A 23670-nucleotide genomic window follows, 5' to 3' on the forward strand; every position below is an offset into this window, starting at 1 on the left:
CTTAGATGAATACCTTCCCATTTTAAGAATACCTTTTGATTATAAAACAAGTACTGTAATATGACATTGTTACCTCTGCCACCAAATTGCTTAAATGGTGGGTAATTGTAGACATCATAAATAATTTAATAATTATATCTCAGTAACAAAATCACTAGTATGTTAGGCACATAAAAACATTTTCCCGTGAATCTAATTTTCATATTTACCAAGTTAAGTCACAAGTAACAACAGGAGGAGAGAATTTCTTCACACCTGATCAATATTGCGATCTGAAGCAAGTTTTATCATAATTTCTAACTTTTCCATCTTCACATAAATTGGATCGTTGTACTTGCAAAAAAAGACCTGCAAACAAGTCAAGTTGCTATATTTGTATTATATGCGGAAGCAATATTCATAAGAACCTAAAATAAGATACAGATTGTGTGATGATAAAGACTGATCCTAGGAAACATATCATATGTTTAGTAAGAAATAACTAATATCAGTTAAACTATGCACCTTGATTTCATGTGCAAGAATAGTAGGCCGCCGTTGCACAATAAGGTTTATATTCCTTAAAGCAACATACTGGATCTCAGGCTCTGCCGACAAGAGAGTAACTAATGGAGGTGCCATTTTCTTACAGAGGTTTCTAACAACATCAGTGCTTGTAATAAGCTCCATTTGCTGCAGAATCACCTGCAAGAATAAAATAGTATTCACAATGGCATTATTAAAAGACATTAAAATAGACTAGACTCTGGCATCAGTGCAGGCTATCAATATAGTTAGCAGCAAATGATTCTGAATCATTGTAATAAAGTGTTAGTTCAAACTTCCAGTTGCATATAAAGAAAAGTCAAGTTTCGGAATATATTGATCAAGATGATGCCGTGCTCTTAGAGCCATGTATAATATGCACTTCATCTCCCAAATTTTGCCAAAGTTTCAGAAGCCAAGGAACATTTCATTTTGTGTCTTCAGTGAGCACAGCAAAATTTGCAGCCCTCACTTATTGATTATTTCAAACCATATTGATATAACGCATTAATATTTTAATTGCTGAAAGAGAAAAAATCCCCTAGCATGGTAAACGATAACATTATCAGACGGAATCAGACTTAGGAGAAAATTACCTTCACAGCCGAAAGTACAACTGCACAATTGGCATGCTGAAGACGAGGAGTTACACGTTCAACAATGTTCTCTGCATCTCGGGCATCACTTGCCTTGTATTTTGAAAGAGCATCTAGTATAAACACTTGACCCCATCTGCAAGACACCAAAAAGAAAAAATGAGCAATAAATTATCTCAAGCCAAACATACAAAATATGAGAAGCACAATAAAGCCAAGTTGCACAGATATCAATACAGATACAACAATTTTTAAGAAAATCAGGATATGATTTGGAACATTTTTTTAATTGATGTTTATTTGTTTTAGTGACCAAAACAACAGCAGAAGCAGTTGATACAACATTTCAAAAATCTCAAATGCCACTGAAGCATTTCTGCCACGTTTCAGAGGCATTTAGTACAAAGAAACATTTCCAAAGCACCAAGACACATTTACAGTGCCTCGGGTTGGACTTCCCAGTAACATAGCAGCAAGGTTCTTTAAACTATTGTAAAACCCAATGGGATATGTAAGTCAACAACGTTTCAGAATATAGGTAATAAAAGTTTCTTTCATCTTTCTTGCTTAAATCCACTTTCTTTTACACTGTAATCCTCTGCAATTTTATGTATTATACTATTTTGCTGTTCATTAACCTCTTATAATATAAACTTTTAGATAATTTTCCTGAGATTTACCAAAGCCCCATGCCCAGGATTTGGGTTGGCCATCAAAAATGGAATCAACTTATCTGTAGTCTAATCCTTAACCAAGAAGAAGCAACTATACAATAGTCACTTGCAAACAGGTTGCTCACTTCCTGATTTCTTTAGGAAGTTCACATTGGTTTGCATCAACAATTCTTTTCTGAACTAGCATAGATCCACCTCAACCCTAGAGCTATTTAGCAATCACATTAGGCAATTTATCAGAGCCTGAGGTACATTGAAGAAGTACAAAGTTCAAACCAGATGTGCTCTTCTTGTAGGAAATTAATTCAGCAAACTGGTTTTGAATTACGTTATAGAATGAATGTTGAAATGGGATTTTTGGGGGGCATGGATCATTCCCACAAGAGCAGAGGTGTGGTTTTGTGCATCTCCCATTACCTGCAGAATTTTATGGTTGATGAAGGTACAGATCTTGACAACAACTGTATCAATCACATTGACTGCTATAGGTTAATGTTCTAGCCCTCTGTTTTGTTTGTCCCAAACTCTAGCACTGAGAAATGTGCACTTTGGGACTGGATGAACTATTCGCTGCCAACTGCAGGGCATAGTTTTAAAAGCTGGAACCAGGTCCCGAACCAACCACCTAGCTAACTGGGATTCAAACTGGAACCAGATCGAACCAGATTCAATTAATCAGATTTGAAAACATACATAAAATAATTAGTTTTTAATGACAAAAAAACATTTTTAAGAATAAAAACCATGATTCTAAACCATTAGAGACAAAATATGCAAACTCTGTTCATCTATATACCATGTAAGGGTGCATATATTAAAATGGCAGAGTGCAAGACATATCATAGTTTTAAAACCCCGCCGAATTGAACCACTACCCGGTCAAACTGGCTGGTTCATTAGGCTCGTAGGTCAGCCCATCCAATGACCCTGGTTTGGGCTGAGGTAGACCTCGGTTAGGTACCAAACTGCCATGAACCAGTATATCCCATCCGCTTCCATCATAACTAGGCCAGGTCATTGCCAACTCACACATGCACAGCAACGGACCCATAAAATCATTGCGCTGTTTTGGGCTGCTGTAAGTGATTTTGTGGTAAACTAGAAGCTGTTTCCCTCCAGAAATAGCCCCTCCAAACCTATAAAGTCATTCCTCCCCTCTCATTTGCCTCACACATCTCATTTGGAGTTTTTGTGAGCTTGGAGAGTGCTGATTTATTGTTGGAATCGTGTAACAGCAGACTTTGAGCTGTGTTTGTCATCTTGGAGCTGATTTTGATATTGATGCCATGGAGTCTGGAGATAGGGAGGGTTGATCTCATTGCAAATCTGGTAGTGCCATTGGAACCAAAACCAGTAGCTGATCAAACAAAGGCAAACAACCAATGGAAGACACTAGTCCTGCAGCTCGACCAACCCGTGCTTCCATTAGGTCTAGTTTTATTGTTGCTACTACTACTACTAAGGTTGCAGAGGTGTCAAAGCACTCCTCAAACTCTAAGCCAGATCATGTTTATGTAGCTCTTGTTGATGATCCCATGTCTAGTAGTGGTGACGAGTTTGATCATGATGAGGAGTGATCATGTTGATCATTGATATGTAGACTTATAGTAAACCAGTGGCCCCGTAGCTTGTAGAATTGTTTTCAGACTCTAGAGGCCATTTAGAACCTCATTGATTATGTAATTTGTTGTTGATATGCATTGCACTCAGCGCCATTTTGACATATTAACCCTTGCACAGTACATGGATGAGAAAACTTTGCATATTTTGTCTCTAATGGTTTGGGATCATGGTTTTAAATCTTAAAAATAATTTATTTTCATTGAAAATTAATGATTTCATGTATTTTTTTAAAGACGGGTTCATTGAGATCTAACCAGTCCGGTTTTTATAGTTTCGGTTCAAAAACAAGTTTGATAGGTAGTCCAGGTCTGTCACTGGTTCTAGTTTTTACAACTATGATACATATCATCAACAAAATACATAATAAATGAGGTTCTAACTTCTAAATAACCTCTAGAGTCCAAAAGCAATTCTACAACTGAAGCTACTAAGCGACTGGCCTACTACAAAATTCAAATCACTGGTAAACATGAATCAACCATTCATCAAAATTCTGCGTGTACAGCTTTTTCCCTGGCCTTTGCCTCCTCAAACTTGTCAAACTCTTCAAGGTATTCTGCCCTAATAGGTCATATCACTTCATCTGGTGCATTGCATGGGATTATGTGGCATCTTATACCGGCCAAGTATTGCTTCAATTTATAGATGCCCCCTACCATTGGGAACTCGCAATATTTGCACAACATTTTGCCATCAGCACCATCACAATGAACCCATGCAGCATCTTTGGCTTTTGGTGCCATGGTGTATGATGAAATTTCATATTTGAATGCAAGGAGATCTACAAATAGAAAAGTAAAATGCATCTAAGTAAAATGCAAAACCTATGATAAATTTCAAAATTGAAAAAGATATATTGTTAAAATTGGCAACTATGGCCAAACTTCATGTGGGTCATCTTATTCATGGATGATAATATTTTTATTAGATTCCTCTCGTCGAGAGGTGTAGGATTGATCTAAAGATCATCCGATCCCGATAAGTATTTATGGAGATATGAATTTATTTTGATTATGGACTAATTGTCAAAGTTGGCTAGCTGCCAGCAACTTATGTAGACTCAGAAGACCAACAGTCGCATCTATTCAACCCCAACGTTTTGCATATAAATAGGAGTATTCTCCTCATTTGCACATTTCACACTCATCACATCCCTCTCTCTCCTGCGCAGAAAAGACTCTTCTCTCACATGTGTGGAAGGAAGGACGCAGATTTTAGGGCTGCAACTGCAGATCGAAAGTTTGACCAGCGTTGACCATCATTCTCTCTCTCTCTGGACTGCGCAGTAGGCAAACCTGACTCTCTTTGGAAGGCCACATTTTTTGGTGAAGGAATCAAGGCAATCTGACGGTCAGTTTGCAAGATATTAACTGCCCTAGTTTAGGGTTGATCTAGGGTTTGCTGCTGCTGATGTAAATCAGATTTTTGTACTATTTCTCTCTACTGAATTATTGAAGATAAAAGAAGATTTGATCAAAGGGCTTCCCCATATTGGGGTTTGTCCCAGGCTAGCTGCCACATCTTGTGTCTCTTGTCTTGGCTTGTTTTCTATCGATCGTTTAATGTTCTATCTGCACTTTACTTAATGTATATGTGATTGCTAATCTGTGGATAATAATAAGAAAGATAAGTAAACTGCTCTAAGCATAGAACATACCATAACTTAACATGGTACCGGAGCGAGGTGAAGACAAAGCCCGAGCAAGAGCAAGAGCAATCACCAAAGAGAAGATTGGCAAGGCTATCCTAAAGTAACTATGGGGTCCTCAACACTCTTCCCCGCCGAAGACAAGCTCCGTGAGAAGTCTAACTATCATGGGCGGAAGATGTCTCTCAATCTGACTTTAGAAGATCAGGGAGTGTTGGACCATGTGAGAGGCAATATTGTTGAGCCTCCATCAAATGCACTCGTTGCTGCCAGGAACAAATGGAAATCCAGAGAAGTCAAAGCAAAGAAGATCATCCGAGACTCTATCAACAAGCGCTTGGTAGCCTATGTTTCTGAGCTGAACACCTCCAAGGAAATCTACGATAGACTGGTGAGTTTATTTAAAGTTAATGATGCAAATCAAGCTCTGTTTCTTAGAAATAAGCTGAAGGAAATTAAGAAGGGCAAAGATGAAAATATGCAAGCATATTTCTTAAGAATCACCGAGATCAAGAACGATCTCCTATCTATTGGAGAAGTAATTCCTAACAGGGAAATGGCACTCACAACTCTTGGAGGACTACCATCTGAATGGTATGTATTCAGGACTACTCTCCTCAACAATAATGTAATTCCTGGATTTGAGGAATTAATGGCAAGATGCATTCAAGAAGAAGCAAGGATGGAAGAACAGGAAATGCCCGCACTTAAAGGTCATCTCGCTGCCTTTTCTTCTCATGCTAAAAGAAGAAACCATTCCAAAAGGAAGACTGGAACAAAGGCTGGAAAAGGACGAAGTTATCATTGCAATAAACTAGGTCATTATGCAAGGGAGTGTCTTGATAAAAGGAACTCACACCGTGATGATGATCAAAATCCCTCTCATGGCAATCAAAGAAATGGCAAGTCAAATGGCCGAGGTAAAAGGAGTGTTGGAAATCAAGGAAGAGGACAACCATTCAAAAAGGCAAGAAATTCCAGGTATGAATCTAACACTGTTGACAATAAGCAGGATGAATATTATCCACCAGTTGCTCTATCTACCTCTACTCCTCCAGACTCACTGGGATATTGGCTTATAGATAGTGGTGCCTCAAGGCACTTCACTGGTTACAAAGAAGTTCTCCATAATTTGATAGACAAAGAAACCAACCTGGAAATTGTCCTTGGAGATAATATGAAATATCCCGTGAAAGGTGTAGGCAATGTCTCTCTTAAATTGAATCAAAGTAATACAATCCACCTACAGGATGTATTACATGTACCTGATCTCAAAAAGAACCCGGTGTCCATTTCCGCAATGGAAGACAAAGGCTACAAGGTGGCTTTCAGCGATGGCAAGGTACGTCCATGGAAAAACAATATTAAAAATGCCTTCACTCTTGGGTTTCGAGTTGATTCATTATATCAAGTCGAAGGAAGTCCGCTAGGTGTCATGTCTTGTGACACATCTCTTCAGTCCGAACTATGGCATCGGAGGTTTGCTCACCTTCATTATAAAGCTCTACCTGATGTAAGAAAAATGGTGACCGCGATGCCCGAGTTCAGATTAGAGCAAGAAGGTGTATGTCCCGGATGTGCTTTAGGAAAGCTAAAAAGGGGACCGTTCCCCTCAAGCCAAAGCAAGACCTCCAATATATTGCAGTTAGTTCACTCGAACATATCTGGTATGATGCCTGTGAACTCCTTGGGAGGATATTCATATTACCTCACTTTTACAGATGACTATTCTCGCAAGACTTGGATATACTTCTTGAAAAAGAAGGATGAAGTGTTCTCCTGCTTTCGACACTTCAAAGCCTTGATCGAGAATCAAACCGAAAAGAAGATCAAGATCTTAACGACTGATAATGGGACTGAATATGAATCTAATGAGTTTCATGACTTTTGTAAAGAGGCTGGCATTAAGAGGGAGACTACCGCACCGTACACTCCTAAACAGAATGGTGTGGCAGAATTTCAGAAAGGAAGAACCATACGATTGTGGAAGCTGTCCATGCTATGCTCCATGATCAAAGACTTCCAAAGTTTCTATGGGCCGAAGCTGCAAACACCACCGGATATGTACAAAACCGATGCCCCCATCAAGCATTGGGTTCTAAGACTCCTGAAGAAATGTTCACCGGTAAGAAACCTAACGTATCTCATTTTAGAATTTTTGGAAGCCCTGAATACTAAGTTGCACAAAATAGGGAAACGAGTACGAGTTTCCGAAACGGGCACGGGTACGAAACGTGACCCCCCCAAATTTTGGAAATGGGGAAACGCGAATATATATATATATATATAATAGGACATTTAAAAAATATGTGCAATCATAAAGCATATATGATACATTCTAATTTATTACATTATGATAAAATTGTCAATTGTCAATGCATAAACTATAAGTCTCTAAATTTACATCACATTTACTCATGAATGATCACATAATGAAAATAGAAATATCCAAAATCAGCCACGAGAAATTTCTAATTTCTTGTCTCGTGCTTGATTGGGGGTCTCCTCCTACATAATCGAACGACCTTAGTGCTCTTCATTAAATGCAAGTTTCATACCCTAGTACCCTACATGCTCTTGATTATTGGGAGTCTCCCCTGCATAGAGGGCTTGGTTCTCTTGATTAAATACAAGTTCCATACCCTAGTACATGACAAAATCCAATGGAAACATTGCAATCCTCCCAATCCTGAAATCATAAAAAACAGATAAGTCTACTGGATTTTGAGTGATCTAAAATTCTACTTTCTCCATATGAAATCCAATGAGGGCGAAACCACTCTCAAACATCCCGAGTCTTTTCAAGGGCCATAGGCTTGAACATTCCGCTGCCCCACTCAAAAAACTCCTTTTTTTATAACTTGAGAGACATCTAGAAGCATCTAGAGGATATTTGAGTCGCCCAATAAAAAATTAAAAGCGAAAAAATAAAAAAATAAAAAAAATACAAGAAAAAGTCAAGTTACAAGAGGAAACTCTAACATATGGCCCGGAAACGTGTTTCCGGCCGTACTGGCCACGTTTCCTCCTCGAGAAACGGGCCAGTACGAACGGAAAAGCGTTTCTAGGCCGTACCGTACGGGTTTCCCCGTTTCCGTATGGAAACAGACCCTCTGCCCACGTTTCCTGCAACTTAGCCTGTATATTTTCATGTGTCGAAAGAGAAAAGGAACAAATTGGGTGCATCTAGAAAGAAAGGAATCTTCGTGGGCTATAGTGAAAATACTAAGGGCTATAGAATCTATGTAGCCGGTCAAAGGGAAGTCATGAATAGTCATGATCTCACCTTTGACGAAGATATGGCTCTCAACAAGGTGAACAATCTTCCTACTGTGAGGAGCTCTCAAGAAGTTGACATCAAAGAACCAAAAGAAAAAGATGATGAAACAATGCCCGATGTGGAAGAACCCATGGATCCTATTGATCCTCCTCCCCCTGAGCCTTCCTCTTCTAGGAAGAGGCCTTCATGGCATAGGGGGACACTTGATGATGCTGAAGCACATGCTGCACCCCGAGGAACCTTCCTTGAAAGTAAGAAACCAAACAGGTATCAAGGATACCTGACCATCATGAGCACGATCATTCAAAATGAGCCTTCATCATTCTCAGATATTGTTAAGCATCAAGTATGGAAGGATGCTATGACCGAAGAATATGAGTCTATTATGAAGAATGATGTCTGGGAAGTGGTTCCCAGACCCCTGGACAAGACAATTGTCACTTCTAAATGGCTTTACAAGATAAAGCATACAGCTGATGGAAGTACGGAAAAGTATAAGGCTCATTTTGTCGCTCGTGGCTTCTCCTAGAAGGAAGGTATAGACTATGACGAGATATTTGCACCTATTGGCAGATATACCACCCTCCGCTCGATCGTAGCCCTTGCCACTTCACAAGGATGGAAACTACATCAGATGGATGTTAAGACCGCGTTCTTGCATGGTTCAATCAAAGAAGAGGTCTACATGGAGCAACACGAAGGATTTGAGATTTATGATTGAAAATCTCATGTGTGCAGGTTGAAGAAGGCCCTCTATGGGCTGAAACAAGCACCCCGAGCATGGTATGAGAGGATCGATAGCTACTTGATGAAGTTGCGATTCACTAGGAGTGAAGCCGATCCCAACCTTTACTTCAAGGTTGAAGATGAAAAACCTCTCATACTGGTGCTATATGTTGACGGCCTCTTTCTAACAGGTGCAGACCCTCTCATTCACAAATGTAAGAGGGAGTTGGCTTCTGAATTTGAAATGAAGGACTTAGGACTGATGCACTATTTCCTAGGACTCGAAGTTTGCTAGAAGCCAGGGGAAATTTTCCTATCTCAAGGAAAATATGTGGTCAAGATATTGGAAAGATTCGGTATGGTGGACTGCAAGCCCGTAATTCAGTATGGAGCTTGACTTCAAAAAGTTAAGTGGTAGTGTTGCTGGACCTGTTTTACGAAATGCCACCGAGTATCGTCAACTCGTCGGAGCATTAATGTTCTTAGTGAACTCTCGTCCAAACATATGCTTTGCAGTCAACACGTTGAGTCAACATATGGTTGAACCTCACCACGTACATTGGATTGGTGCCAAGAATCTGTTGAGATATCTTCGTGGCACAATTACTTATGGGTTAAGATACACTACCGAAGATGTGAGACTACTTGGATATACTGATGTTGATTGGGCAAGCAGTGTGATGGACTGTAAGAGCACTTTCGGGTGTTGTTTCTCCTTGGGATCTGTTTCGATATCCTAGATGAGCAGGAAGCAGAAGTCGGTGGCTTTGAGCACCGCTGAGGTAGAGTATATAGCTGCTAGCATGGCCTCCTGTGAAGCAGTCTAGTTGTGAAAGCTCTTCAGTGAGCTATTTGGATTTACATTGGATACCATCGTGATTCTATGTGACAACCAGAGCAGGATCCGTTTATCAAAAAATCCCGTATTTCATGATCGCTCCAAGCATATCGATATCAGGTACCACTATATTCGAGATATGGTGCAGCGAGGAGCAATAAGGCTCCAACATATCGGTACAGATGAACAGATCGCCAACATTCTGACAAAGCCCCTAGAAAAGGTCAAATTCCTGACTTTCCGAGAACGACTTGGTGTCGTTCAGAGATCCTCTGATGGGGGTCAAGTATGATGTAATGAGCTCTGGCAGCTCTAAGGGGGGCGCAGGGTACTTCTTGGAGCGACATATGACCACAGGGTGACTCACCATCCCCTGTTGGTGCACTTGGTATAGGGTAAAAGGTTCAACCTTCCCCTATGACACCCCGTGGCGACTATGGAACAGGATGATTAGTTCTCCTGTGGGCCTGGATGATGTGTTCTCCATGGCTATTGTGGACAGGGTGATTCGCTCTCCTATGGACAGGATGATTCGCTCTCCTATGGGACAGGATGATTCGCTCTCCTGTGGAAAATATGATTCGCTCTCTTGTGGACAAGATGATTCACTCTCTTGTGTGACAGGATGATTCGCTCTCCTGTGGACAGGATGATTAGTTCTCATGTAGAGGCATCCTACCCATGCAATCTAGGACTCATGGGAAGTACCTCTCATCTGATCAATGAGCAGGGAAATGAGGATAGGGACCATAGTAGTACCAATGGACGCATCGTTGTATCTACCGTACTCCATATTCTAGGATGACCTTCATTGATCCGGGATCAATGAGACTGGTCTGGGACCAGTGAGAGTGGTACACACTCTGAGACTGACTTCGGGTCAGTGGAGGATGGTATGATACATCCTCGATCATTTCTTCTTCTTCATAATTCGAGCAAAGCAGAGCAGAACCAAACAGAGCAGAGCAGAGCAAAGCAAGAAGGGTCAAGCCATACAAGCCAGTGCATTTGATGGATGGACAGCAGTGATGGTCGAATAGATTGCAAATGTTCTCCCTAGTTGAGAGGGAGTGTTAAAATTGGCAACTAGGGCCAAATTTCATGTGGGTCATCTTATTCATGGATGATGATATTTTTATTAGATTCCTCTCGTCGAGAGATCATCTGATTCCGATAAGTATTTATGGAGATATGAATTTATTTTGATTATGGACTAATTGTCAAAGTCGGCCAGCAACTTATGTAGGCTCAGAAGCCCAACAGTCGCATCTATTCAACCCCAACGTTTTGCATATAAATACAAGGAGTATTCTCCTCATTTGCACACTTCACACTCATCACATCTCTCTCTCCTGTGCAGAAAAGAGTCTCTTCTCTCTCCTGCGCAGAAAAGACTCTTCTCTCACACGTGTGGAAGGAAGGACGCAGATTTTAGGGCTGCAACTGCAGATCGGAAGTTTGACCAACATTGACCATCATTCTCTCTCTCTGGACTACGCAGTAGGTGAACCTGACTCTCTTTGGAAGGCCACATTTTTTGGTGAAGGAATCAAGGTGATCCGACGATCAATTTGCAAGATATTGATTGCACTAGTTTAGGGTTGATCTAGAGTTTTCTGCTGCTGATGTAAATAAGATTTTTGTACTATTTCTCTCTGCTGAATTATTGAAGATAAAAGAAGATTTGATCAAAGGGTTTCCCCATATTGGGGTTTGTCCCTGGCTAGCTGCCACATCTTATGTCTCTTGTCTTGGCTTGTTTTCTATCAATCGTTTAATGTTCTATCTACACTTTACTTAATGTACATGTGATTGCTAATCTATGGATAATAATAAGAAAGATAAGTAAATTGCACTAAGCATAGAACATACCATAACTTAACATATATTAAGCCTACAAACAAGGGTTTTTTTTAGAAATAGGGAAAAAATTAAAAACAAGGAAAACAATCAAATCTAGAAATTTTCAAGAAAGAAATCATACTTGGGAATGAAAATTAGTTGTGTAAGGAAAATAGGAGCTTAGGCATGCTTTTATAAGCTTAAGGGGGCAGATTTAGAAGAGACCCAAAAAGCCACCTCCAAAACCACCCACAAGTCCCATATCCTCACCGAGCCACGTGTTTACCTAATTAGGCCAGTTTTATATAGACCAGATCAGCTTGGTATCAAACTAGCCAATTTGGTACCTAATTGGTCCTTGGATCAGACTTATTGCTCCAATTAGCACACAAGATGGGTTGACATGCCGATTCAATCAATTTTCGATCCAACCCGACCGGTTTTTAAAATTATGTTGCAAAGTGGAAACATGGGAGTGCTTTCAACATGGTTGAGAGGTGTGGTGAAAGGGCAAAAGAGGACTTCAAGTGATACATGATCAGTTTTATGGACCTTGGGATGGTATTGTCTTTTTCTGGAAAACTTCACCCTATGGATGTGTTTATGAAGACTACACGCTCTAATCCCTTGTCAATTTAGTCCACCGTCTCTTTAGGGAAGCAAGATGACTCTCTTCCATTCTTCTTCAAGTTAAATGCTTCTCATCTTAAGTCTCTTCATTTCAGGGATTTGATCCATACACTGGGGAACCTATCCCTGAGGACTCAAGAAGGTCGAGTTTATGCCTCTTGTGGGATGTTATATTTGTCAATCAGTAAAATATATGACGGGATGGGATACGCTTATGGTTTGACGAAGGAAGAGGGAGTTGAAGGATGTGAGGCATCAGAGTGAGGAGGTCCAAGACCTAAGTGTATCAAGAAGAAGATCCCCGTGATATAGTGATTCAAGAGGAAGCACAGCTAGAATAGATGGTCCAAAAGGAACAAGAGTAATACATTGCCAGGGGAACCCAAGTCCATGCCATCCTTCAACGAATTAATGGAGGGGACGACAATTCCAAGTTCTACTTTGATTTCTTTAGGTGAGAAGCTTCTTTGGACCATTTTCTTTGTTTATACAACACTAATAGAACTTTGGAGGAGGATTTTTTAATATCAAGGACATGTCTAGGCTTCCCTTTCAAAACATGATTCTGCTTTTGCCCTGTCTGATAGAATAGTGGAGGCTAGTTGACAAAACAAGTTGGAAGGTGACTTTTCCAAAGCAAAACTCCTCATTGCTATTAAGTCAAAGACGTTAGTTTCTAAAAACCCAGCAACTAATTTGATCTATTTTCATAAATGAAAGAGTTGGACTGAACTTTCAAAAAGCTTACATCAATTATACTAAGTTTTTCTAACTGTATAATGCTGCGGAAAATAAAATTGAAGAAACCAACACATAGACTACTCAACATAGAAATTTACCCAGGAAACCCAACTGAGGAAAACCTGCAAAGCGTGTGTTCTTATTATTTATTCTCCGCAAATTGTTTTCTCGGGAAATTACAATGAACAGCGAGAAACTTCCCTTCTTTCTCATAAACCCTTGAAATTTTTGCTATGCCCAAACTGGTCTACGCACAATCTACTTGGTCCCCCCTCTTATGCGTGGCCCTCTCTCAACCTATGCACTCTATGGAATCCATACAAGTCTGTACTGTCCTCTCCATGGTCTCTCTGAGCTGAAACTTAGCCTCTTACTGTAGAAATCACTTAGCTAGAAAATATGAGGTTGGTATGGCCCCTATCCTTTTGCCCTCTTGCGCTGGTAAATGATACGCTAGTGCTGAGAAAGATGGCTACAATAGCTGAGAAGAACATACACACAACTAATGCAAATCAAATTGCCCACCAGCTACCTTATCTCCCCTTTAAGAGATTGACCTGGGCCCACAAAACATTCACAAGACTAGTCGACTATTGGCACTTCTATTAGGAAAAAATAAAAAACTGCAAATCGTGGACTATGGATCCCTCTACTAATTTTAGTGCACCTGTAAACTTGGTTGAACCCTTCCTCCTCTAACTCCATTCAACACTCCCTCTTAGAGAGGAAGGTCTTATGTACTACACCCAGTTTATCTCTGAAGTAGACAAATCTGCCCTTGCTAATGCTTTGGTTAGAATATCTATTGTCTGATCCTCTGTAGGGATGTACTAGAGTCTGAGTTTACCCTTCTGAACACAATCTCTGATATGGTGGCACTGGATCTCGATGTGTTTGGGGCAGTCATGAAACATTAGATTTTCAGAGAGCTTGATGCAACTCAAATTGTCACAATGTATGACTATGGGCTCCGACTTCTAACTGAGCAACCCAACAAGTAGTTTCCTCAACCATATGACCTCGCAAGTTGTCAGGTTGGCAGCCATATACTCGGCCTCGGCTGAGCTTAGTGCCACTGATCTTTGCTTCCTACTAACCAAGGGAATGGTTGTTGATGCAACACTAAAGGTACAACCTAAAGTTCTCTTCCTATTAGTTGAACCTCTGCCTAATTCGCATCTATGAAGCCCTGAAGACTCACACTATCAACTTGCCTTTACGATAACCCATAATTTGTTGTGATCATGAAGTACCTCAACACGTGCGTAGCAGCAACCCAATGCACTCTGGTCAACTCGACCATGAACTGGCTCAATTGGTTAGCTACAAAGCAAATGTCGAGTCGTGTGTTCACCAGATACAGCAACGATCCAATTAGTTGCCTATAAAGTGTGGCATCAACTTGCACTGCTCTAGTAGTGTCCACCTTCATCCAATTTGTGACTAGAGGCATGATCATGGGCTTGCACTCCTACATGTGGAACCTCATGAAAATCTCCTACGTGTACCTACCCTGTCCCAAGAAGATCTCCCCATCACCCTGCCATACCTCCAGCGCAAGGAAATAGTGTATTAGCCCTATATCCTTCATCTCAAACTCCTTTGCCAGATCTCTCTTGCAATCACTGATGAGCTTCTCGTCCCATGTCAGTATCAAATCATCAACATACAACATAAGAATGAGAGGCTCCCCCCCCAACCACAATATAACACAAGTTAGTGTCAACTTCACACTCGGTGAAGTCCAATCCAAGAAGGTAGTTGTCTATCCTGGCATACCAAGCCCTCAATGCCTACTTGAGCCCATAGAGAGCTCTCTTCAGCCTGCAAACATGCTTATCTCTGCTAAAAGTCTCAAACCCCTCATGTTGCTCAACATAAATCTCTTCCTCAAGAACTTCGTTAAGGAAGGCAGTCTTTACAACATAAGAATGAGAGGCTCCCCCCCCCCCCAAACCACAATATAACACAAGTTAGTGTCAACTTCACTCTTGGTGAAGTCCAATCCAAGAAGGTAGTTGTCTATCCTGGCATACCAAGCCCTTGGTGCCTGCTTGAGCCCATAGAGAGCTTTCTTAAGCCTGCAAGCATGCTTATCTTTGTTGAAAGTCTCAAACCCCTCATGTTGCTCAACATAAATCTCTTCTTCAAGAACTTTGTTAAGGAAGGCAGTGTTTACATCCATTTGGTGGATATTCCACCCCATTTGTGTTGCAATCACCAATATTGTCCTAATGGACAAGTACCGAGTCACGAGGACAAACATCCCATCCTTGTCTATCTCGTCAACCTAAGAGAACCCTTTGACCACAAATCTAGCCTTGCACTTCTCCACACTCCCATAAGCCCTGTTCTTGAGCTTATACAACCAACATGAACCAACCACCCATTTGCCAATCAATCTTGGCATTATCGCTCATACGTCATTCATCATGATGGAGGGATATTCCTCCACCATGGCATCTCGCCATACCTACAAAAAGATTGCCTCCTTAAAACAAGAAATATTTGAGTCTATCAACTCAGTCATCAATGCCATGTACCCCATGTATCTTTGTGGTTGTTTACTCTATCTGAATGTGGAGTTGAAGGCTCCAACTCTCTCGAGCCTGCCTGATCAATTAATCTACCCACTTGGTTCATCCTCTCCCTATACTGGGAGTCATTGGTTGTGTGCACCCCACTAGCTCTACTCTCTCCTCCTATTTCTGCACTTTCTCCTCATCTGCGTGTTGCTCGGCCTACCCAATAACTTGTTGTGATAAAGTCGGAGTAGCTGGCTGAGCCTTTTACTTGGAAGCATGTTGTTGAGAAATCAAGGCTTATAGGAATTAGGGTTTCACTCCTCTTTCTTGATAATTACTTGTGAATTATGTTGGCTTCTTTTACTTCTTTATTAGTTTATTTTTCATCATGCAATTACCAAATTATATGTATATGACCACAAGAACAAGAGACACAAGATGTAGGCACTCAATCAGGGCAAAACCCAGTCCAACTCTTCCACTAGTAGATACAAATCAAGATGAGACAATCCAAGACCCTTTTTACCTAGACAAAGACCTCCTCCAATCGCCAAGTCAACCCTTCCCTTCAATAGATGATCCCTGCCAAAGTCTCCAAGTGACAACTTCCCAGTAGAGCTTCAATCCAGAATTTCGGCCCCCAGCTTCAAAACTGCAAACCTGCAGTAGACTCAGAATTCCAGCCCCAAAAAATACCCAGAAACTTTGCACGTGTGAGAGATAGATAGCCCAAAAACTCGGATTAGGTCTTCCCAACTTCTTTCGTCATTCTCCAGCTACTTCGCTCTCTTTTCTACTTCTCTTTTATGAAGATTGAACTTGTTGAGTGAGTTTGACAAATAGGTCGAGTTACCTCTCTATATATAGCCTCTTTGCTGGGTCAAATTGCCCTAATGTAGGCCAACTTCATGGGGACAGGGCCGACTTGGTGTAGAGGTGAAAAATGACCTTTTTGACTCAAAAACAATTCCTTTTACATCATACAATGACTCGAATGACTCAAGACAAACCCTAGAAGCCTTCAATGGAGGCTTTGACCTAGAACACCTTGACCCAAGCATGAAACACATGCTTTAATAAGTCATTTTCTTTAATATAAAATTTATTTTGACAAGTACAATTATGATGATTGATACTAGTTACATTCTTCAACACATGCCACTCCTCTTCCTATGTTGCACATTACTCACGCTCGAAGGACTTCTTGAGAGAATTGTCCTCCTCGACCTTCAAATCACGCCTAACCACTATCTTTCTGAGTGTTGGGACGTACACCATGTATGCCTTAGATGTCTCGTTGTAGCCCACGAAAATTCCCTTCTCTGTTGTGGGCTCTAGCTTCTTCTGGTTATTAGAAGGCGCATGGTAATAAACAAGACTGCCAAAAATCTGGAAGTGAGACACATCAAGCTTCTTGCCTATGAAATCCTTCTCTTGTGTGACTCTACCTAACAGCCTGTGTGGGCTCCGGTTTTGCAAAAAGACTGCAATGTTGCAAGCCTCTGCCCAAAGGAACATAGGCAGTCCCTAGTCATGCAATATGGCCTTAGCCACTCCAACAATGCTTCGGTTCTTGTCCTCAACCACCCCATTCTCTAAGGTTTATAGGGTGGAATGAGTTGTCTCTTAATGCCCTCCTTGTCACGCAAGTCCCCTTGAGACACAAGATGTAGGCACTCAATCAGGGCAAAACCCAATCCAACTCTTCCACTAGTAGATACAAATCAAGATGAGACAATCCAAGACCCTTTTGACCTAGACAAAGACCTCCTCCAATCACCAAGTCAACCCTTCCCTTCAATAGATGATCCCTGCCAAAGTCTCCAAGTGACAACTTCCCAGTAGCAGCTTCAATCCAGAATTTCGGCCCCCAGCTTCAAAACTTCAAACCTGCAGTCGACTCAAAATTCCAGCCCCAAAAAATACCCAGAAACTTTGCACGTGTGAGAGATAGATAGCCCAAAAACTCAGATTAGGTCTTCCCAACTTCTTTCGTCATTCTCCAGCTACTTCGCTCTCTTTTCTACTTCTCTTCTGTGAAGATCGAACTTGTTGAGTGAGTCTGACAAATAGGTCAAGTTACCTCTCTATATATAGCCTCTTTGTTGGGTCAAATTGCCCTAATGTAGGCCAACTTCATGGGGACAGAGCCGACTTGGTGTAGAGGTGAAAAATGACCTTTTTTACTCAAAAACAATTCTTTTTACATCATACAATGACTCGAATGACTCAAGACAAACCCTAGAAGCCTTCCATGGAGGCTTTGACCTAGAACACCTTGACCCAAGCATGAAACCCATGCTTTAATAAGTCATTTTCTTTAATAATAAAATTTATTTTGACAAGTACAATTATGATGATTGATACTAGTTACATTCTTCAACACATGCCACTCCTCCTCCTATGTTGCACATTACTCACGCTCGAAGGACTTCTTGAGAGAATTGTCCTCCTCGACCTTCAAATCACGCCTAACCACTGTCTTTCTGAGTGTTGGGACGTACACCATGTATGCCTTAGATGTCTCGTTGTAGCCCACGAAAATGCCCTTCTCTGTTGTGGGCTCTAGCTTCTTCTGGTTATTAGAAGGCGCATGGTAATAAACAAGACTGCCAAAAATCTGGAAGTGAGACACATCAAGCTTCTTGCCTATGAAATCCTCCTCTTGTGTGACTCTACCTAACAGCCTGTGTGGGCTCCGGTTTTGCAAAAAGATTGCAATGTTGCAAGCCTCTGCCCAAAGGAAAATAGGCAGTCCCTGGTCATGCAATATGGCCTTAGCCACTCCAACAATGCTTCGATTCTTGTCCTCAACCACCCCATTCTCTAAGGTTTATAGGGTGGAGTGAGTTGTCTCTTAATGCCCTCCTTGTCACGCAAGTCCCCAAAGGTGTTGGAGATGTACTTCCACTACTGTCTAACCTCAAAGCCTTGATCTTTTTACCTGTTTTGTTCTACTGAGGCTTTCAACTCCACGAACTTCGAGAAGACTTCATCTTTCTTCTTCATGAAGAAGATCCAAGTCTTTCTCGAGTGGTCATCAATGAAGGTGACATAATTTCTGTATCGCATAAGGGATGGAGAGGAAAATGGTCCACAGATATCCAAATGCACCAACTCCAAGATACTCTATGCCCTAATGTCTATGTTGGGGAAGGATGACTTGGCATACTTGCCAAGTGTTCAACCCTTACACACGTCATGCTGGTCAACACTACATTATGGCAGTCTTGTAGCAATCCCTCTGAGAATCCTCAACGCTCCATGGTGTAAGTGACCCATACGCCTATGCCAAAGCTTCTCAATGTCATGGCTCTGCTCAATAATTCCTCTACTGCTCAAGGTTGCGATTGTCTCAAACTAAACCTTGTAGAGGTTCTTCAATCTAAATCCAATCTGCATAGCTGCTCCAGAGTTGAAAGGTTTGATAAAGGCATTTCCTCTATTGAAGATAACCTCATAACCCTTGTTCTCCAAGGTTGAGACTAAAACAAGGTTATTTTTCAAACCTGGAACGTAGATGACATCTCTTAGGTAGAGAAGATTCTCGAAGTCCCTCTCAAACTTGACAATACCCATGCCCTTGGCTAGGTCGCTGCAATCATCTCCCAACACTATGTGAAACTGCATGTCCTTTTAGGTCAACTGGCTAAAATACTCCTTGTTCCCGGTCATGTGACAGGATGCTCCATTGTCATCATACCACAAGTTGTTGGCCACTGAGCTTGCCATGCAAGCTATGAGCGAGAACTCCCTCACAAAGTAAGAAGTGAACTCCTCTACCTCTGCTTATGCTACCACGTGGTCCTTCGTGGACCAATTTTTCCTGCACATTTGGTGTAGTGTTCAAACTAATGGCAAGAAAAACATTTTATCTTGCTGAGATATTTCTTCCTCTCGCCTCGAAGCTAGAGCCAGCCCCTCCAGTGCCTTTCTTGCCCTTGCCCTTGCCCCCTTTCCAGCTAGGGCAAAGTTCTCCTCTTCCTGTGTCTTGACATGAGACGTGGATCTAGTCTGCGTTTGAATCTCCTCCTTGACGCAATCACTCCAAAGTCGCTCCCAATCTGGAAGCTTCTCTCTACCACTCACTACATCAGTGAAGTTTTCCCAAGACTTGGAAAAACTCAACAATGCAAAACTGACGAGGCCTCTATCTAAGACTATCTACCCAACTTTGGCTAACTTGTCCCTCACTTGGGTGAATCTAGTGAGATGTGAGACCATGGACTCAGACTTCACCATCCTAATGTTTTTGAGCTTGTCTCTGAGTACCAGTTTCCTAACCTCACTTGAACCCTGGTAACACCCTATGATGGCTGCCCACATAGTCTGAGCTATCTTCTTGTTGGACAGGTGCGGAATGATATGATCCTAGACTCCTTCAACGATAATTCTTCTCGCCTTTTTGTTCTTTCTTATTGTGTTGTGCCAGTTGTTGAGCGTCTGTTGGTTGGGCTAGTAGATTGTCCACAAGCTCCCAAACTCGTTGCTCCTCCAGCGCTACACCAATCCTCTCCCTCCAAGAACAAAAGTTTGAAGCCCCATCAAGGCGGTCCTCAAATCTCAGCCCAAATACGCCATACTACAGTTAGATCTGCACAAAAACCCTAGGTCGTGTTGCTAGAAACCTTAGCTCAACCCCTGAACTGAATTGCGCCCTTCTCTATGCCTTTAACATGCTACTGATAAATCTCTATCAGAGGTAAAGCTCTACTACCATGTTAATTTCTAAAAACCCAGTAACTAATTTGAAGTATTTTCAGAAGTGAAAGAGTTGGCCTAAACTTTCAAAAGGCTTGCACCAAATATACTAATTTTTTCTAATTGTATAATGCAGCAGAAAATAAAACTGAAGACACAAGCACATAAAATACTCTAACACAGAAATTTACACAGGAAACCCCAACTGGGGAAAACCTACAAAGCGTGTGTTCTTATTATTTATTATCAACAAATTGTTTTCTCAGGAAATTGCAATGAACAGGGAGAAACTTCCCTTCTTTCTCAGAAACCATTTTTGCTACACCCAAACTAGTTGCTGCACACTCTATTCAGCCTCTCCTCCTGCGTGCGGCCCTCTCTCAAACTGTACATTGTACGATATTCGTACAGGTCTGTACAGTCCTCTGTGTGGCCTCTTTGAGCTGAAACTCGGCTTCTGGCTATAGCTAGAAAATCTAAGGTTGGTATGGCCCCTTTCCTTCTGCCCTCCTTCGCTGTAGAAATCACTTAGCTGGAAAATCTGAGGCTGGTGTGGCCCCTTTCCTTCTGCCCTCCTGCTCTGGTAAATGATGACCTAGTGCTGAAAAAGACAGCTACAATAGCTGAGAAAAACACACATACAATTGATGCAAATCGAACTACCCACCAGCTATCTCCCCTTTAAGAGCTCAACTTGGGCTCACAAAGCATTCACAAGATTAGTGGATTATGGGTCCCTCTGCTAGGAAATAATAAAAACACTGCAAATAGTGGACTGTGGGTCCCTCTACTAAGTTTAATGCACCTCTAAACTTGGCTAAACCCTTCCTCCTCTAACTTCATTCAACACGAAAGAATGGTAAGTCTCTTAGGATTGATGGCCTTTCTTGTTGGGGATCACCTTTGCTACAAGGCTAACTTTTGCCCCAGGTACCCAACCAGAATTATTTAACCAAGGGTTTAATTAGGCCAATTTGAAAGAATGTGACCATAATTGGGGTTAGAAACGCATTGCCCTTATTAGCACGTGTTATTAGAATTTAACAAAGGTAGTTGTTCTTCACATTTGCAGAGTGGTTGTGTGAGTTGTCATTCAGGAGCTGATAAGTTTTATGCAAGGTAGGTTCATCTTGGATACAGTGATTTCTACAAGGGAGTCCTTAGAATGGACTAGGTGTTGAAAAAAATATAGCTTCAGTAGGCACTTTTATTGGAAAATTATTGAAGACAAAACAAAAAAATAATAATAATAAATTTTAATACTAGTCAGGTCGGCTTCATTAAGGACAGGTCGGCTCCGTCTCAAAAGGTGGGTTTTTGAAAGGTCATAACCCTCCCACATGGACACTATCTATAACCCAACGAAGGAAGACAATTTATCATCAATCAAACATACAATAATTCATCTACCAATCGCAAAAGACTACACATATGCGAAGGAGAAGCCAAGAAGTTTCAGATCAGAGGTTTAAGTGTGTTGACCGAACTGTTTTCTGGGTTTGACCGAATTGTGGAAGAAGGTCAAAACCGCAGTGACTTCAGACCTTTGTTTGCTTCCCATCTGTGATCTTCAGTCGTGTCAAAATTTGTCCTATTGACCTGTGTTGACCTCAAAAAATCGAGTTGTCACAGATCTGTGATTTTGATCAGTGTTGACCTGACTTTGACTGGTATTTTGATAGTGGAAAATCAGTGGTATTTCTCTCTGTTTTGTGGTACTTTGACTTAACATTGAAAGGTCAATATTTGACCTTTGACTCTATATTGTTGGACAAGAATTGTAACTGATTATTCTCTCACAAGGAAAAGATTGGATTGGGTTTTCCCCTTTGTGGGTTTTTACCTGGTCATTGACCTAATATCTGGTGTCTGTTGTCTTTTTCTCTTCTTATGATCTCTACTGCTCATTGTTTATGGTAAAAAAATTCATGTGTGACTGCTTGATGATTTAGATGCTCTAGAAGTTACATTAAATGCTCTAAAGTGGATTGAGATATCATTATGAATAGCTACCAGTTTTGAAAAACTTATTCGAGTTCTACTTTCACTAGAACTTCTACATGGTATCAGAGCTAAGGAGAAGAAACTAGAGCATTAAGATCACCTAAGGGCATTTGAAGACATCATTTTCTACATTTGAGTCACCATGAATACCTTCATGAAGACCTAACACAAACTAGAATGAGCATCAAACTTCAGAGCATGGAAAACAAGGGTGGATCTCATTCTTGCTAGAAATAAAGTATTGGGTGTTGTGATAGGAAAAGTTGCCAAACCAGGAGATCCAACCTCTCAAACTGAAAAAGATAAGTATCAAGATGAAGACATCCTAGCAAGAAGCATCATTGTTGAACTGATAAGAGACCACCTCATTCCTTACATTTCTGATCATGAAGCTTCCAAAGCAATGTATGATGCTCTTATTGGTCTCTACACAATCAACAACATGAATAAGTCTATTGGTCTAAGAAATCAGCTTAGAGATGCCAAATGACAAGCAATGATATTGTAGCATCCTACATTGTTAAACTATCTCAAATTCGGCATCAGCTCAAGGAAGTTGATGAACATATTTCAGACAAAGAATTGGTCATGTTGTCGCTCAAATTGTGCAGGCACTGCGACAACGACTCAGGTCGGTGGCTGTCACCCTAATCCCCATCCTCTCCATTCTAGTTTGTCTCCCAACAGCAGGCTATGGGGGGCAGACCCTATGGAAATAAAATGAAGAAGGCCAAGTTGGGAACCAACTAGTCCAGGAGACATAGTTGAGTGGCCTAGCACTTGATCCAGGATTTTGTTTTTGAGTCAAGACTCCAATTGAGAGTCTTTAGGATTTATTTATCATCTAGTCATAAAATGTAATAGTCATTGTCATGTAAATGAAGTCACATTACACTTTGAAAAATGTCAAGATTATCTATGTAAAGTATCCTCCAAGAACTTGTCACCAAACCTCTTCAAGACGGCCTACAAACGATGAGGAAGCTACTAGATTAACTCCGCCTAACACCAGTTATCAAGTCTGCTTAAAGGGCAGCGAGGAAGGTGTATATATAGCCTAATTCGTCCGCCATTTGATGACAAGAACTCGACTCACTTGAGACAAGAAGAAGTGCGAAAGAAGAGAAAGCAGAAGTACGACGAAGGAAGAGAAAGAGAAGTGCAAGGAAAGAAAGAGGATTCTTCTGGTAATATGAAATTAGGGTCTCTTCTAGGCCAGCGAAAAAGACATTCTTCTAGGACAGAGAAATTTCTTCTGGGCAGCAGAATATTTTGGGACATCGAAAATTCTTCTAGGCAGCAGAATCTTCTAGGGTA

General features: G+C 41.1%; 1 protein-coding gene across 1 annotated transcript in view; it reads right to left on the reverse strand.

Annotated features, from left to right (window-relative positions):
• Nucleotides 1-23670, reverse strand: part of LOC149190758 (beta-adaptin-like protein B) — a 185535-nt gene that overhangs the window by 62422 nt on the left and 99443 nt on the right. Inside the window, exons 5-7 of the mRNA XM_089412261.1 lie at nt 1122-1257; nt 505-684; nt 256-348 (exon numbers count right to left, since the gene is read on the reverse strand). Coding sequence (XP_089268387.1) covers nt 256-348; nt 505-684; nt 1122-1257 — 409 coding nt within the window. The remainder of the gene's footprint in view (nt 1-255; nt 349-504; nt 685-1121; nt 1258-23670) is intronic.

Source organism: Pinus tabuliformis, chromosome 3_1 (genome assembly GCF_031772625.1).
Source record: "Pinus tabuliformis cultivar Carrire ecotype Pingquan chromosome 3_1, CPIR1, whole genome shotgun sequence".
Classification (NCBI taxonomy): Eukaryota; Viridiplantae; Streptophyta; class Pinopsida; order Pinales; family Pinaceae; genus Pinus; species Pinus tabuliformis.